General features: G+C 40.1%; 1 protein-coding gene across 1 annotated transcript in view; it reads left to right on the top strand.

Annotated features, from left to right (window-relative positions):
- The first annotated feature begins 260 nt into the window (after positions 1-260).
- CRY1 (cryptochrome circadian regulator 1) overlaps positions 261-18,705 on the top strand; it is a 41,520-nt gene continuing 23,075 nt past the window's right edge. Inside the window, exon 1 of the mRNA XM_076339034.1 lies at positions 261-491. Coding sequence (XP_076195149.1) covers positions 334-491 — 158 coding nt within the window. The 5' untranslated portion in view covers positions 261-333. The remainder of the gene's footprint in view (positions 492-18,705) is intronic.

Below are 18,705 nucleotides of genomic sequence, written 5' to 3'. Positions count from 1 at the left end.
CCCCTTCCCGCAGGCAGGCGGGGGGGGCGGCGGCCCGCCGCCCCGGAGCGACCGTCGGATCCTGCTCTCCCTCCCGCCGTCTCCGCTCTCCCCGGCGCGGGGATCCCGCGGGGTGATGCGTCCCCGCCGGGCGGCCGCCCCCGCCGTCTCCGCCGTGTCCTAGAGCCGCCCGAGGCGAGGCCCCGCGGACCCCGCGCCGCTCGGCCCCCTCTCCGCGCGGGGCGGCGGCGGCCGCCGTTGCTCGCCCGGGCGCCGAGCGGCGGCGCCGGGCCATGAGCGGCCCCGCGGGTGGCGGCGGTTCCCGCTGAGCGCCCGCGTCCCCGGCCCGGCGGCATGGGGGTGAACGCCGTGCACTGGTTCCGCAAGGGGCTGCGGCTCCACGACAACCCGGCGCTGCGGGAGTGCATCCAGGGCGCCGATACGGTCCGCTGCGTCTACATCCTGGACCCCTGGTTCGCCGGCTCCTCCAACGTGGGCATCAACAGGTGGCGGTGAGTGCGGGGCGGCGGGGGCGGCCGGCGGGGGCCCTAATCCCCGCGTTATGTATGCGGTCACGCTGCCTCCCCGCCATCCCCTCCCCTCGCCGCCCGATTGGGCCGCCGCCAGCGACGGCTTCCCTCGCCCAGCCGCCCTCCCCGCGGCTCCGGCGGCGGTGTTACATATCCAGCCCCTGCGCCGGCCCGGGCCGCGGCTGCCGCGGCGGGGGAGGAAGGGGGAAGGAGGAGCGGGGCAGCCTCTGGCGGAGCGCGGGCCCGGGCGGGGCGGGGGGGGGGGGCCGTGGTTTCCCGGGAAAGGGGGGGGTTCTTGTTCCCGCTCCCCGGGGGGCGGCGGTTCAGTGCCCTAGCGCGCCCCCGGTGCCTGCCCGCGCTGGAGCTCGGAGCCGCGCTGTGGGCCCCGGGAGGAGCGGCCCGGAGGTCTTGCTTCACCTCAGCACCTCTGGGCAGCCAGAAACCCCGCGCCGGCACAAGGGTGACTCCATTCTGGAAAAAACTGTTAAGCTGCTTGGTTGGCTCAAAAGTAATTTCTCAGGATGTCTTTCCTCCGGGGAAGGGTAGGTAGTGTCCCTTTCCAGAGCGTGCAGATCTATTCCTACCCCTTCAAGCCAGATGTGGTCCTACCTAATACAAAAATGAACTTTCCTGTGGAGTTGTGTCTTGACGCTTCCATGCTAAATGTGTGCCTTAATAAGGCAGAGGTTAACGGGACTTCTGTGCATACGTACCTTGTGAGATTACTTAAAACATCACTAGGGATCTGAAAGCTGTTAGCCTTTTTAAAAGGGTTGATGATGCAGTAGAGTTCTCGTATCATCTGTCCATCCAATGTCAGGAACTTGAAATGCTCATGAGTTTAGCTTGCCCAGACTACGGTGCTGAGAAGTGTTGCCTAATTCTGGAAGAAGCACAATGAAACTCGTTTTAACACCACGTCATAGAAGAATGACAAAGTTGAGACACTTTGGGTTTCAGTTCAGTTTACTTCTCTTCAAGGATTGTTTCTTTCAGATTTAATAATTTATATCCCATGTCATTGAATACTTTACCAGCGAGGTAATTTACCGTTGGAGGTTTGTTTTTTTCAAACTTTGAGAAGTTTTCCTTATGGTCCTATTTCTGGTTTTCAGAAGATAGAAATACTAAAAATGCTTTCTGTGAACTTTAACTTCATGGTTATTCCATTTTCACTGTCAAAAATAACGTTCATACCACTTAAGAATAATAATTGTTACATACTCCCCTTATCTGAGGTTCATGATGTACATCTCTTTTATAGAGGCTTTTTAATTTTTGTTTGTTTTGAAGGGGATAGTTTTTTTGAATAACAAATCCTGATCTTATAAAGAAACCTCAGAGGTCTTAGTTTTATGGATGAAGCCCGAACAACTACTTAAGTTTTAAAAGAATGCGGGCAATTGGCACAAGTCTAAGTGTTAAGGAAATCGCATGTCTTAAGGATACTTCATAGGTTTCTAATGAGTTTTGCAATTGAAATGCAAAACCGTTTTTGGTTATATTCTCCGAGCTAGTGAATGATAGACAAATGTGAACTTTGATTCTAGCAAAAGGAGGTTCATGTCTTCGGTGCTGCTGCCCTGGTTCTTCAGTGACTATTTAATATGATCGTTAGCTAATACAGTCCTTGAGTACATTTGTGTGTGATACATTTGGTAGCTGGTTTACTTTAACAGTGTTCTTAGTGATCTAAAAGACAACTAGTCCCTGCACTGCATTTGAAGAAAACAAACTTTTTTTAGTTGCTGGTTAGAGGGGCTGAGTTTTTGGTGGTGTGGGCTTATTTATTTATTTTATGAAGAGGAGGATTTTTCTTTTAGTCCTTTGTTTTTGTGTGCTTCCCCCGAAGATCTCCCAGAAGAAGGGTAAATTACATCTCCCCTATCCAAAGCGCTTCAAACAGTCTCCTGGGACTCAAATACCCTCAAGGCACATGCTGCACATGGATTTGAGTAGGAAATCTCACTGCCTTCATAGCCCGGTTTTGTGAGATCTTCAGATTTTTTTCAAGTTTAAAAGTATGGTAACTTTATAGAATAATTGGCTGCTAGAGCTGTATTTTTATTACAGTGATCTCAATAAATTCTTATTTAAACGAACAGTTACTAGTTTGGGATGAATCCATTTTAGGTTCCAGTGGTTTCAGTGAGTTATTTTTAACCAGTGGTAACACACACATTCACGGTATGCATACACAAGCCTTAGGATGCAGTTTTTTGGTTTGCCAGTCTCATTTGGCACTTGCAATTAATAATCAAGCATTTTATCTCCTTGGTCACTTGATGACCGTAAGCAAGATCCTTGCTTACGTGCCTGTGGAGTAGGGTGTTGAATTAGTAAAAAATATTTTATTTGAGAATAGGAGCAGAAGCCCTTCAGCATTTGGAACATGAGTCAAACTTAATCTTCTGGTGTGAATTTACAGTGGTCCTTTCTAGTTTGAATTGATTGACACCGGGAGTTTATGTTCTGGTAAGTTTATGGTCTCAATGCCCTGGGCAAAACTCTTGGCTGTCAGAGTTCAAAGTATGACTAACAAAATGGATATGAGGAGAAATGGTGCAAGAATAGGACGAGAGGGAATGGCCTCAAGTTGCGGCAGGGGAGGTTTAGATTGGATGTAAGGAAAAATTTCTTTACTGAAAGAGTGGTGAAACATTGGAACAGGCTGCCCAGGGAAGTGGTGGAGTCCCCATCCCTGGAGGTATTTAAAAGACGTGTAGATGAGGCACTTAGGGACATGGTTCAGTGGGCATGGTGGTGTTGGGTTGACGGTTGGACTCGATGATCTTAGAGGTCTTTTCCAACCTCAATGATTCTATGATTCTAAGAATACCAGGAGGTTTAGTTTCTTGTTAGAAGGAATATTGTCCCTCTGCAGAGTCACCAGTTACGGTTCGTTTTAAAAAATGTGTTTTAAACCTGGCAAATAGCAGCCTTTAATACATAGGTGCTTTCTGATTAACTTTTCTCTTTAAACAGTCATGTAACGCTCATGAACTAATAGTTTTGTGTAATTGCACTATTGAGCAAGTCTAATTACTAAGCAGTCACATGGTCTTACTGACCTCCTTTCTCCTGGCATTCAGCCTACCTGTTCTAAAATCATGAATGCTACTTAAGAGATGCCAGGGCCTTCCTTGACTTGCTTTATTTTTTCTGGTTCTGTTCTGGTTTTTCTTATTGTTCCTTCTTTCAAGCTGTCAAATAAATCAAGTTATGCTTCCATTGAGACATGCTTTTTCTAGATAATGAGTTTTCCAGTGTCGTTCACAGATCAAGGCTTGCGAGAGAGAGGTTATTCAGGGCAGTAAAAGGTGATGGTGGAGGGAGATGCTAAATGGAAAGTCACTCTAACACTCTCTTAAAGTTTTGTCAATTGCCCTTAAAATTTTGGCACCAGCATTAGTGTGCATCTAATTGTGTCAACAGAGTAGACAAAGAATGTAATGTACGTACTCCAGCAAGTAACCATTACCTACTTATGAAAAAATGTGTTCGTATGTGCTCACAGACTTTTCCATATTAAGGAGAATGGGATCTCGTGTTTAGCAATATCACTTAGGGGAGGGTTTCGTTTAGCCCTGGTTTTAGTACAGAGTGGCAATTGATCACAATAGCTAAAAAGAAATGCAAACACTCTGTTAGTTGCTGCATTAAGAATTTACTTTGGCTAATAATTTACTTTTTTAGTTTGTCTTTTTGAGTGTGTATGTATGTTTTTGATATGCTAGTTAAAAGACTCGCTTGCAGCAATTGATTTAAAAAGATGGATAGTCTAATCTTGCCAATCCTTGTATTTCTTTGTGCTCTTCAGGAACGATTAAAAAACTTTCACTTTTAAAATAAGAGTAATAAAGAGTAATATTTAAGAGTAATAAAATTTGTTTTGTATATCTAGTAGATTTTGTGAGAATATGGATGTGTTTAACATCCTGCAAAGTTAGCTGCTGTTGTTATGGCAGATAGTCCTATTGATTAAGGAGAAAGAAAAGATGTGATTTTTTTTTAACACTCATACCTCAAAGCATATTAAAAATTAAAAACCTGGGCGAAAAAAAATGTTTCATTTCCAGGACAATCACAGCAATTCATAGAAATGGGAGCTTGTTTTAAAAAATTAATACTTGGACATCGTTCTGTAGCATCTGTTTATTCTGTGCATCTGGTTTTGAAAATATGCTTACAGTTTCAGGTTATGTAGGAAATTATTTGTCCTATAGAGACCTGTTTGTTGGATGTGGGGTTGGTGAAGAAAGTTTGTCAATAGTATTATTCTATGAGTGATTTCAGTATTAAATGATATCATATCTGTAATTCAGGCAAGCAAAATTTGTGTATTATACTTTGTTAATTTTGGTGACGTGCTTGGTATGTAAAAAGGAGTGTGCCAAAATAATTGACTTCCCTGCTAAAAACATCCCTTTAAGTTTGTTTTCATGGTGTAGCACTTAGGATGAAAATCTGCTTGATCTATGAAATATTTAACATCACGCCAATCATCTAAAGTATAAGTAGAGACAAGGCTCTTGGTTTTTCATATACAAAGCTAGACATACATCAGGTTTGGGAGTAACATTAGTTTTGTATGTATTCCGTAGATACTTCGGGGTTTCTTTTACAGAGTAGGTGGCCTGTGCTGAACTCCGCTGCTATAGCTAGGGTGTAACAGGTCTGCAAGGGAACGTCAGTATTCCTGTCCTGTGTTCTAGACATACCCGTCATACCTTTTAATAAGTGGCTTCAACTCTAGCTCAGTGCGCAACTCGGAGCACTTTTGTCCAACCAGCCTACTAAATTGAGGGTGATTAATCTGTAAATTTCAAAATCTGTTATCGAAGAGTGGTAACGTGTTTTCAGAAGCCGCATGTTCAGACGGGAGTTCTGTGGTACTGGCAGTTAGATTGGAGAAACCCTCCAGTGCCACACACCTAGGTTGCCCTCCTGTCCTCTTTCATAGAATGCCCTGTCTCCCCCAAAAGTGCCCACAGTTCAGATTCCCTCTGTAGTTCATGGTGTTACATGATCTAGTCCTATGATTTACAAAGTACGTCACTGAACCGCACTGACGTATGTCCTCATGGTTTTAATCCTGCACTGTTGATGAAAGAGGTGGTTCCACCCTTTTGTGATAGCATGCAGCCCTGTGGTGAACTGGGTTAGCTCATCATAGCTCATCAATCTGTCTGAAAGAGATTAATTACCAGTTCTGGTGCGATTAGCTCTGTGGTAGATTGTGCCAGCAAAAAAGTCGCAGTAGTAGTAGTGAAGAGGTGAGCGTGGGAAGAGCAGGTACCATTTCTTTCAGTGGCAGTATGGACTTGTTCCAGATTAAAATGGCCTGCATTGTTCATGTGTGTAGTAACCACCAGGTGTTTTTTGGAAGGTGATTATTGGTTTCTTCTGTGGCTTGCCACTTGTTGACACCCTTTGAAGTTATATTGTCGAAAATAAGTATTGGCCTTTTCACTGTGTTAAGGGAAAGGCCCGATTTATTTTTTGTCAAACTGTCAGAATGTGAGAAATAACACTGCCAGCTGAGAAATTATGCTATGCTTGTTTGCTTATTTTGGTGAATGATCTTGTATCACCAGATTCTGTAATGTAACTATTATTAAATTGGACAAGAAGGCTGCAGTGTTTGGTCTGGAGAGAGCAGGCGGTACTGCAAATCCAATTTTATACAAAGTGTTTAATAAGTTGTTTTTTCCAAGTAGCAGTTATTATAGACCAGAGGAATTCCACTGAGCATTTATACAATTTGCTTGTTGACTGCAAAATTGATCTTGAAGGAATCTAATTCCTCAGGTTAAGAGGTTTTGAGGTTTGAGAGACCTGGTTTTACATCACTGATCTCCAGGTTTGAGGATATCAAGAGAAGATCTGGGTAGAGTGTTCCTGATATGTAAGAGTAGCGTGTGGACTCTGAGTATCAAGGGACAAATGTGGTCTTGAAACAACTCTGTAGGATTATTTCAGTCTTCCTTCTCTTGGGACCAGAAATCTATTTTTGTTTTATTTTACCTAAGAATCAATAGATCACATTCTTTATTTGAGCAGGTGGAGGTAATCTGTCTGCATCTTGTGGTGTTACCTCCTCTGGTCATAAAAGGAGAGAGTGATAACCCCCAACAAACACCACCTGTGGTGAACGCGAAAGCAGCTTTTTTTTAGGCAATCGAGAATACAGTTTTTTTTTTTTAACTGATCAGTATGTGGCAGTGTCAATGAATTCTGCATCAGTTCTTCAAATTATCTTATGTATTGTTGTCCTGGTTTTGGCTGGAATAGAGTTAATTTTCTTCCTGGTAGCTGGTACAGTGCTGTGTTTTGGACTTAGGAAGAGAATAATGTTGATCACACACCGATGTTTTAGTTGTTGCTAGGTAGTGCTTACACTAGTCAAGGACTTTCAGCTTCCCGTGTTCCACCGACTGAGAAGGCTGGAGGTGCACAAGAAGCTGGGAGGGGGCACAGCCAGGACAGCTGACCCAAACTGGCCCAAGGGACATTCCATACCATGTGATGTCATGCTCAGTACATAAACTGGGGGAAAGCTGGCCGGGGGGGCCGCTGCTCGGGGACTGGCTGGGCATCGGTCAGCGGGTGGTGAGTGATTGCATTGTGCATCAGTTGCTTTGTATATTCTTTTTTATTATTATTACTATTTTATTTTATTTCATTTCAATTATTAAACTGTTTTTATCTCAACCCACGAGTTTTCTTACTTTTACTCTTCTGATTCTCTCCCCCATCCCACTGCCGGGGGGGGAGTGAGCGAGCAGCTGTGTGGTGCTCAGTTGCCGACTGGGGTTAAACCACGACAATTGTCATCCTCTTTTGGCTGTTTCCATGTAATAAAGTATTTTTTCCTCCAATTTGTGGGAAATATCTTTCTTCCTAAAAATGGCAGATACTCTTGAAACATTTCATTATGCAAATATTGCAGAAAAAGCTGTTCATCATTGTACCACCTGCACTTTTTTGGTTTCTGACAGTTTATCTACATGGCAGCCTTTATTGTCAAGGAAAATGATTCCTTTCCATACCCTCTTAATGCCTGGCAGGTTTTCAGGTTAGTTATATAACCCACGATAGGAGGAAGGTCAAGCTGCCAGCAGAGTTGGTCACACTAAAGCCTGTGATGTATTACTTGTATATTGAAAGAAACCCTTTACTTTAGGGAATTTTGTGACTTTCCCATAGTGACCTAAAAAGGCAAAAGTCAGCTTGAGCATGAATCGGTTGTGTAAGTAGTGTGGGAGTAGTGGCTTTGTGTTTTATAGGCTTAGTAATTTGCATATCACATTTTAGCAGGTTTAAAAGCTGTGCCTTTGCTTACCTCTAGGAAAGGATTGGATTTGATTACCAGGGTAAGAACTTCATGTTATTTTGGTGCAATACATTTTACTTAAATTTTCAGAACGCCAGTTTAAATGTGGAGCAAGGTTAAGTTTGTGTGCTTCTGTATGCTTCTGGCTTTCAAGTTCTTTGCAATGTAGGTCAACAGGTGAGTTATAATTGCAATGTTCTTCTAACCCCGAAGCCTCCATATATTTTTCAGGTCACCGTTAAGCATTTGCTTTCGCTGCTTTGGAGTTTTGTGCGTGTAAATGTTTCTTTATGCAGGAATAAAGGTTTAGTGGAGGTGAGGAATAGACCGGAAAGGACTAGGGAAAAGAGGTCAGTATCGCAATGTTCTGTTTCAAGTGTGTAAATGGAGACCACTGTGGCAAAAGTCCACGTGTATATCTATACTTCTGGAACACTTACAAATCTGAGAGCATACCAATTACTAATGGAGAGATAATAAAAATTAACACATGAGCTTTGTTAGCATTAGTTTAGACAGTAGCTGAGTTGCAGTGAACAGAGCTTCCTAAAATATGCATTTTTTTCTTAAATTCTGTACTTTTAATTCTTTTTTTTTAATTGCATCAGGATTTGAAAGGTCTGAAAGTCTATATTGGTAAACCAGAAGTAAATTCAGGTGTCAAACTGTTGCTCATAATCTCTTTGAAAAGTGCTAATGCAACAAGTTCCTTGCAATAGGATGGAACCTGTCCAGATTATCAGAGGTGGATTTCTTCCAGTTGAACATTGGTCAGGATGTGTCCTGCAAGTCTAATTTCTGTGGTGACAGGCATGTGATGTCGTGTACACCTGAGCTTTTGTGTTATGTGTTGCTTCCTCCTGCAACTAAACTAGAGAAGTTTTCTGGGCTTGCTTTTGAAACTTGCTTTATCTCCGTGTTTCTTGATTTGTAGGAAAGCATTTCCTTTCCTCTTGAGTCACATGCATTCCTTTTTTAACATCTATTAGTATGTTTGTGACTCTTGCACAGCTGTGAAAAGGCTGCAAAATTCTTCCGCTATGTTTGATTACTTTCAGAACACAAACTCCTATCCTTTCAAAATGAAAACAGCAATGTTGAAAAAAACCTGTTTGAGCTCAAATGGGGAACTTGTGAAGCGTGAATACATGTTGTTATTGATTCTTCAGTGATGGAGATGGAATATCTACAAGCACAGGCTACTTAGGAACAACTCCTGTAAGGAAAACTTGGATTTTTCTATCTGTTACCTATCCAAAGTGTGGAATCCATGACTTAGGAAATGCTTTACTTTTTATAGTAAGGAAGCTGTGGAGTTCAGTGCTTGCAGATTTTTTTTTTTCCTTTCTTAATGCCACTGCCAATATTCTACTTACCTTGTAGGTAAAGGGTAAACTGCTGCAATTTAGAGAGAGCAGGCCGAATAATGGTTGAAAGAACAGAAAAAGGAGGGCAACTTTCATCAGAGAGATGAGTAAATAAATAACTCCTTCATGTAGGTTGCTTGTTACTTCGTGCCTTGTACAGTTCGTAAAACATGATCATGGTCTGCATGGTTACAATTTTGCTATGTACTAAAGATATAGAACACCATGGCAAGCCTTATCTCAGTTTCACAATCTGTGCAGTTCTGAAGTACTGGAGAAGTGTATAGAGAATTATGAGACTCCATTTTATAGAGCAACTGGCATTAAAAATAGTTAATGATTTGATTTCCAATACATCGGATTAATTGAAGAATGGAGTAAAATTTTTCTTTCCTATGTTCTCTTGTGAGTTTCCTCTGAGTTGAAATTTTCTGCCTATAAATTCTATGGCATCAAGTGTTTTGTTTTTTTTAACTTTCTCCTATTCTTCATATTTCACATTCTTGAGAATAAACAAACTCATTTTTTCTAGGAGCCTTAAAGTAGAAAAAGAGAACAATACAGCTTTTAGCAGAGGTTGCCTACTATTGTTTTCCTTATTACTCTCTCTTGGGAGATGCATGACTCTACATCTGTAAAACTGAGATACGCATTTAAAATAAAATATTCTACAGAGTAATTTTTGCCATCCAGGTTTCAGAAGGGTCTTTGATTGGGGAGGAGGTTGCATTTTGATTTTGTTCTTTGTTTTCATAAGTCTTGCTAGTAGTGAACTCAAGAAGTTGAAACTGTCCAAGTCTTAATGAGGGTGATCAAGCAAAGGATGGAATCTGAATTACTTGTTTTATTTGGGTTGCCTAGGGATAATTCCTGTGACTTCCCATCATTATTTTTCAGTAGATGGCAAGCTTAATAAGATCTAGTTTACTGTGCTTTATGTGTGTTTGACTTTAGACAACATAGCTGTTTGCTGTTTACTGCTATTATGCAGTATATCCTAAATCCTCTAAACGCTTCTCTGAATTACTTTTTATGAGTGACTTTTTCATTTTCTTTACTTCAGCATACTCTTTAACTGGTATGACCTGGAAACACCTGCTATAATGTGTAGTTTCATGAGTTTATGACAAAGTTTTAAATTGCTGTGACATTGATAGTTCAGTTTTCATTGTGGTGTATTTTCCCCTTTTATTTCAAGGCTTTCGTGGTCTGAGGAGACCTATATAAAGATTAGTATTGATCACATAGTCCTGGTGTATTTCAGCGAGCAGAGTTTTTTCACTTGATTGAAATTTCCTTTCCGTAAGCTAGTTGCCAATAAACTTACTGGCGAGAAGTACTTTATTTCAGAGCTAGTGTGTTTTATTCCAAACCATGAAGAAAATCATGGATTTGTGGGATCTTCCTCTTTTTACATTTTAGATTTTGGCTTTCTGCTTTCTTTCAAATGTAACTCCACCAACCTCTCTTTTTCAGTGCCAACTCTGAAACATTGTGTTAGTTTGCCAAATAAAAGTTCTTCAGTGCTGCCTTTACTGAAAGTTTTACTCCAATTCTTTACTACTTCCATATGAGACAGCACAACAGAGGCACGCTTTTGGCAGTGGAGGTCATGCTTTCAAACTGAAAAATGTTACTAGTGATCAGATGTTGCTCTTGCAGCAGCTTTTCTGATTTATTTTTTCATAATTTACGATTTTTTTCTTCTGCTAGTCCATCTTTCTTCCAGAATCCTACCTTTCCAGCTGCTGTTGTACAGCTTGTCAAGTTCAATGGTAAAGTAAAACTAATTTTTAGTTGTTTTTTTTTTTTGCTGTTGTGTTTGAAGAATGAGAGATTTGCGGGAGTAATTACCTCGTTATATATGATTTGTTCCCAAGTGAAAGTGTGGGGGAAATTTCAGAAACTTCTCCACTTACAGTACTGTATTGTCATCGATTCCAGTATTTTTCCTGCTGAACTTACAAGTTTTAAGAAGACTTAAGGTAAAGTAAGCTTTGGAGAGCTTTGCTGTGTGTGCTTTGTTTTTCTGCTTTTGTAGTATGAGCTATATCTGTCAGAGTCTTTCTGTTAACCGAAGTTTTAATTAGGATGTATTATATGGTAAAGCATAGCTTGCCTTTTGTTGGAATGAGCTGTCTTTCGCTTGGAAGTTAGTCTCTTGTTCTTGCCTCTAAATTTTACCTTGAATGAAAGCTTTTGAACTTAGGGTTTGCATAAATTGATAAAAAAATACCTGTGCACAAGTCAGTGTGACTGATGTTTGAAGCCTTGTAGGCTTATTTCGACAGAGATAATCTTTTTCTTCGTGAGGTTAAGATAGAGTTCACTGAAAAGTTGCACTGGTAATCTTTTTTCCTTTGTCTTAAGGTTAATGGTCATTAACAGTAGCAGTAAACAGGAAATTAAGTAATTGTCAATGTTACTTCCGGGGTTTGTGTGGTACCTTTGTATGTCCCCACGCCACTGTCCATGCAGGGTTAAATAGGGTTTAAAAAGTGTTAGCTTTACCTGTCATTCATGAGGGTATTTCTTTTATGCAGACTTAATGTTATTTAGACCTGTAATATGTATGTCCATTAGCTTGTGCTTGGGTGTAGTGCTGAAGCAGCCTGTTTGTGCTGACGCTTGCTGCCAGCTGTTGACTCTGGCAGGGAACACATTGTTCACAAGCTGCTGTTCACTTTGACGCCTTCCCCTTCTGTTTTTTATCAGCTCCTCTGGTTTTGAACATTGGCTTGGTACTCTTTGAACTCCGAGCACGTATTAGGTTTCGTTTAACCTTTACCAGCCAACACTTCTAAATATGACACATAGGAGCAGAACCGACCCGCTGCTTGTACCTGCTCAAAGCCTTTCTCTGTCCTGGTTAGGAATAAAGTTCGGCCGCGGTACGGGAATCCTCTCGGAGCAGCTCCAAAGGGAAGGAGAAATTGTGCTCCTACTACAACGGTTACATATAACTGGAAAAGTAGGTCATTGTGGCAGGGAGTAGTGCAAACAGCCGCCTGGTTGCTGCAGCAACGACCTACTTTAAGAAACTATTTTTGTTGATTCATATTGAAATGTTCTTCTTACAAAGGGTATAAGGAAATGATCATGTTATGAGACATGTAGTAATGAAAGCTGCAGGCTTTGTAGACTTCCCCCGCCCCCCTCCCTTCTCCCCCCCCCCTTCCCTCCCCCCCTTTAGTCTTGCCCCTTGATGTTGGATGTATGGGGATTAAAGGAAATGAGATTGTTTTTCTTCAGTTTGACCTCTAGTGGGGAACATCTCTTCTTGCTTGAAGGTTCTGCATAGCAATAATACTTATCAATGGTGATTAAGTTTCCAGAGTTCAGAGTCTACAAATGCTCCCCTATCATTTTTGTCTACAGAAATAACTTTGGTGTTTAAAAAAAAAAAAAAAAAATCATCTTCTTTCTTAGGAGTATCTTTTCTGGAATGCTAACAGTTTGTCTTGATATTCAACTGCTCTTATTTTAACTGCTTTGTCTCCAAAAAAGTTTATCCACCTTTAGGAAGGTGGGCTTGGCACGCCCCCCCCATTTTTTTCTCCCCCATTTTTTTCCCCTTTAAATTGGCAGTGTTCCTGTCTGCATCTTCTGTGTTGCTATTAATTCTGATCCTGGCACAAGCAAACTGGAAAAAATGAAGTGATCCTGTGTAGGATGATGTCTTCCAGTTGTCTACCTTTATCCTTTCAACAGTCAAAGTAATAAAAAAAAATCTGTGACTGGTGTTCAGGAGGTGAATTTTGGTAATCCATTCCCATCTTCTGAAAGGAATGCGTAGACAGGGAAAATGAGGAAAATATAAAAATACAGTTGTTCTAATAAAGGTTTCATTCTTCATAAAATAATTCTTCATCTAAACTACTATCACTTCTGCAGGGGTGATTGAATATCACTTTTTACTTACCAGAATGTTCCACTTAACTGTATTGCGTAACTTTTCAAGATTAATTTAGTTACTTCAAGTGAAGTACTTTCTGTTGGTCCTGATCTTCAGTATTGCAGTGAACTGCTGCAGTTGTGGCAGATGAAGATAGCATGTTTACTAGAAGTTATTTGAATTTTTTTGTCTATTATAACTTGAGCTATATTTCAGTTTTGTTTACCAGGGCTTATGTTACTGAGCTCTGTGCATCTTTTTTGTCAGCTCTCGACTTTGAGATGGAAGGCCTCTGCAGCATGAAGTAAACCATTACCTCCATTAGTCTACTCGTACACTAAGAAAGTTTGGGACAAAGTGGAATTTTTCTGGACTTATGCAGCTTAATAAACAAAGCTGTGTTTCAGTTATTTGGGTTTTTTAATGTTTTGGGGTTTTTTTTAAATGTTTATTCTTTCGACACTATTATTACTCAAAAACCTGAACACATTTTGTTCATGTTTACCTTGTATTCAGATATAAATGACTAATTTAAGTTTTGAAAGACCAGTTCAGAAAATTTTGGCCTTCTTGTTTTGTAAGAGTAGCAATGGGACGTTGGGATAATGCTGAATGTCTGACCACCATAAGGCAAGCACCACGGAGATGAAATCCAGTCGGTTTTAATTAAGATTTTCAGGAATAGCTTCAGGGTTTTTTTTTCTGTTTTCCAAACTTTCTACCAATTTCTGAGCTTGCTAGTAGATTTCAGCTCTATCCTTAATTCTCTTCTATTAGTTTTATAGATTTTTCAATATGGGAAGCCAGAGATGATGGAATTATACCTTAAGGACTTGCAATTTATACAGTGTAGTTGAGAAATATATTCATTTTACACAGTGTTTCATTTCTGGAAAACTTAAAACTGCAAAATCTTGTTAGCAGTAATTATAACCTTGAAAAGGTCACTTTAAGGAAAGTAAAAGGGTTTTATTAAAGTAAGTGAGGGGCAGTATAAAACTTGTCCTTCAGAATCAGACTGCAAAGATTGTATCTTGTTATAGTGCTCTTAATCGCGCTTGCTCTTTTGAAATGAGCCATAGCTGTTACTTTCTCATGGACAGCTTAGATTGCTGAAAATAACGTGGCTGAACTATTCTATTCAGTGGCAGGAAGAAAAAGCAGGCCAGCTCTGGTTTAATTACATCAAGCCTTATGAGCAGCTCATTTAAATAAGAGAACTTGGGTGTGTGAGAATAAGGAATTTTAAATTTATTTAAATATGAGCATGTCTGTACTCTCAAGTAACTTAGTTTTGCAATTTGCTTCTAGGTCCTATTTCCCCAGCTGTCCCCACTGCAAATACATTTGTTTGCTCTTGGGTTTTCCTGTATGGATCCAACTAGTTTCTCTCTGGAAAAAGTAGGCATAAGGAATTAAAGTCATATAATAAGGACTTTGATTTATCAAATTAGAATTAGAGGATTAGAGAAAAATAAACACAGAATATATACATTAAAGAATGGAAGACACTGGGAGAGAGATTTAAGAAGCTGGGAGCCTGTTAGTCTCATAGCACCAGAAGGCTGACCTTTGTAACAAGCAAGTAATTTGAGATGTTTGTTGCTAGTTATAAGGGAATAGTTTAGATGAATAATAGGTGCCCTTTGAATGTGAAGTTAAGATCCAGACCTTTATAGAAACTAAATGCAGTATTTGCTGTGACGTGTGGTTGACAAAATAGGAGCCAAATACAGACTGCTATTTGGGAGATCGTGAATGTCTTTTGAATAGGACAAAAATTTTGTGTTTCCTTCCTTTGGGGAATGCTAACCTTGAAAAGGTAGTTCAGTTCGAAAGAAATTAATGAGGAATGATATGTAAGGAAATGCTAGCTTTGTGTCCAGTGTGAGCTAGGTTGGACTGAAATGATTTTGTTCTTCTTAATAGAGCAGTAATGCTTGCTGTAATTGTTGGTATTCTAGCCCCACTCCATATGTGAGATCGTCTTTACTACTTAGCTTCAAAGAAGATGCACCCAAAAGGACTCTGCTTGGAGAGATTATATTTTAAACATTGCTTTCTCTCAATTAAGTACGAAGCCCTTTTTCATGCTTTTTCAAAGAGTTGAATTTGTTTTTTAAGAACCTCTTTTACAGCAATTACGAGTATTTCAGCTGTACGTGGGCTTGGGTGTATCTTGTCTTCCTCCTCCATCACAGCTCTGCTTTGGCTTGAAGATTATAACAGTAGTGAATATTAGAGGAAAAAAGCCAAGTGACGCACTTTGTGGTCTGTGTTTGGTTTTGGTTTTGCATGTGGATCAACTCTTACTAAGTTATGAAAGATGCTGAAGTCCTGAATTGCACTCTAAAGGAGCTGCTGCTTCTTCACTGACTATAGAGCAACCCTGCAGGAGATTAGTTAGCTCCCACAGTCGCTTCACTTAAGTATCTAGAGTTGAATAATGTGAACTTTTTCCTGCCTTTGTGTATAAGCTTAAAGGATAATACTGCTCTGAAATTTATTATTGTGTACCTTTTTAAGATGTGGAAGTTGTATGCGGTATTCGCTGAAACAATGTAATATAATAAGGCATGACTCTGTGACCTTGTTTTGGTAATAGGAAAATATTACTATGGCTTGCTGCCAAAGGATGCTGTGGAGTGTACATAACACTTAAATCCCGTCTGAGCTTAATCTTCTTATAGTTTCATAAGAATATACTGCTCGCACTAAGACACACTGCTTGGCAATCAAACAGGAAAATATACTGATAAAATACTAAATATTTGTATATAGCTATATAAAATTTGAGATACTTCTCAGTGTCTCTTGCTCTGTTTCAGTATTAGATGAAATCCGCCTTACAATTCCTGGAGAAGCTAGTATGAGGAATATATTTACCTAAATGATACTGGACTTTCATAACGACCTAACTGAACATATGGCAAAATAGTTGATACATATGAAAGAAAGGCGCTCTCTCTCTCCCCCCCTCTTCCCATGAAGAGAAATAAATGTTGCATAATTTATTAATACAATCAGGGTCTAATGCTGTAAACTATACTCATTCAAATAAAAAGATGTGGTTGATGTTATATGGTATGTAATATTCTTTTTATTAAATCCAGCTCTACTAAACTCTGAAAGATGAAGGAGGCATATCTGATAGCAATGTTGAAAAAAAAATTTGAATGAGAAAATAAAATTAGCAGACGCTAGGCTGCTTAAGATAATTCTGGTAGTCAAAGTCTGGGTGGCAATCAAATATCCATAACGACTTAGTCTCTTGTTTGACAGTGCTTTTCTTTCACTGGGGAGATTGTAGTCAATGGCTTGGCATGAAGACTAGTGGGTAGATAGAGAAGGTATTTAAAAAGATTGGTTAAACAGAAATTTGGATGGATTGCTGGAAGTTGACCAGTCGTAGGTAAAAATGTTCATTAAACTTAGGAATGAAACAAGTTTTAGCACTGTTCTTTTTCACTCAACTTTTTAAACTTCTTCCTCAGAATGAGGAAGCCTGACTAGATTCTTTTCTTTTGTGTGGTACTGGCTGTGCAGTCTAACACTCCTGCCTTGCCTAACAGTTAATTTCAGAGTCTGGATCTGTTCAGAAAAAAACCTGAAACTGAAGTTTCTTGATTCTTAGTGGCTTAGCACCGCCATTTTCAGGTGTGAATGACACCGGAAAGAGAAGTCATTGCATTTTAAGTCCCCTCAATTCGCAGCAACTGTCCTCATTTCACATTGGCAAGGATGGTTCTATGTGATTACGGTTTCTGGGAGTTTATTACTCCTAAGGATAACCCCAAACAAGACTTAATGGTAGCCTTAAACAGTGTGTCTATAAGTATTCTTCTTGCAGGTCTCCTCCTAAATAAAAATGCTACCGTTTTAACAGACTGCTCCTGACTTCTTCCCTGGAGAAAGTCTTTAGTCATGTTAATAGTGCAGAGCCAGGAAGGCTGCATGATGTAGTGCTTAGTTTTGCTCATTTTGTTAATGGTTAACTGTGTTAACAATTAGTTATTTAACTTTTTGAATTTCTGCCTTGATGGTACTGGTTTATTTCAGTTGCATCGTAGCTAAAATTGATCTGTATTATGCGAACCAGTTTCTGGCAGTCACTCTTAAGACGCAGGGGGGGCAGAATGTTTAGTTTAGATTTCAGACCCCAAGCAGACTTGCATGCTTGGCAGCAGGGAAGATTGTGCAGTTTCTTGGAGTAAACAGCTAAGATTTTTTTGTGCATGTCTTTTAAAGAAAGTGGTCTTCAGAAGCTTTCATGAAAACTCTGAATATCATAATTAGATGACCCTGAGCAAAATGTGTGTAATGCCCTCTAAGAATGTTGCTTGAAGACAGGTATGCTTTGGATCAGCATCTTCCCTGTGTTAAAATAAATAAGTCTTTTCTGCCTCCCTCCATCAGCTCAGTTATGCATTTACCTCACACAATTTGCTACTGTGAAATTAATGGTGAACTTTTCCTTCCTCTGGTTTGTCCAAGGGAAGTTGAAGACCAGATACAGAAACCTGGGCTGATGCCCTAATCTGATAAAAAATATCTGTGCATCCTTTTTGTGTCTTTTTAATGAAGTCATGTCATGTAGTTTTTATATTTATTCAATGTGCAAAAGAAAGTGGTTTCCCATTGACTGTTAGGTTGAGAGGAAAAAGTTGTTTTAGATTGCAGACTCGGAAAGATGACGTGTTACTGTAGGGAGGGATTTAAATAGCTCCTAATTGCCACACTTTGGTGTAAAGTATAACAAAGTTCAAGCCTAGTAGCTCTTACTTCATAGCTGCTATGAAGAAACTTTGCCTCGAGCTCATATACTGAAAAGAAATTACTTTTTATGAGATGGAGGCTTCATACTTGGTTTCAGTTCACAGACTAATTTACCATTCATTTTCATTTGTGTTATACTGTGAAAGGAACGTGTTTGTGAGCATTTTGGTTTATCTTTTCAGACAGAAAGCTCAAATAATTCTGCCTTGTCTGTCCTAGAATGCTGCTCTTAATTATGTTTAAATGTCTGCGCTGAGCAAAGCACCTGCATGTTCTTGTGCTGCAGCAAGTGCTCTTGCATGGTGTTGGAGTAGTTCAGAACTATTTTCACTTGCGAGCAAGTGTTACCAGTCAAAATGATACCTTAGAAAACTAAAAACTCTTCTCTTCCCGATCCCATAATAATTCACTGTGACAGTGTGTTGAATGCTGAGAATTATTACTTTATTATTTTTCTATTAGTATGTTTAATACGTGTGGAGGTGTGCACTCCTCCCCAACGTACATGTCTATGTTACAGATGAAACATTAATTTGCTAGGACAGGAGATAAATGCAATGCATTACAATGCCATGCCACAATTGGAGAAAGTGTGGGAATTAAAGGTTGTCCCAGGGAGTTGGTATAATTAAAACATTTCTTTTCGCGTAGGCCTATTTGCACAGGCATCTGTTAACACGTTAGATGAATGCATTTATCTGGTTAATATTCAAGGATCACCTCCTCCAAGCTCAGGAGCGATGCATCCCAACAAAGAGGAAGTCAGGCAAAAACGCCAGGAGGCCTGCATGGATGAACAAGGAGCTCCTGGACAAACTCCAA

Source organism: Aptenodytes patagonicus, chromosome 1 (genome assembly GCF_965638725.1).
Source record: "Aptenodytes patagonicus chromosome 1, bAptPat1.pri.cur, whole genome shotgun sequence".
NCBI classification, from domain to species: domain Eukaryota; kingdom Metazoa; phylum Chordata; class Aves; order Sphenisciformes; family Spheniscidae; genus Aptenodytes; species Aptenodytes patagonicus.
Note: the sequence above shows the minus strand (reverse complement) of the source record. Positions and strands in the feature narration are given on the sequence as shown.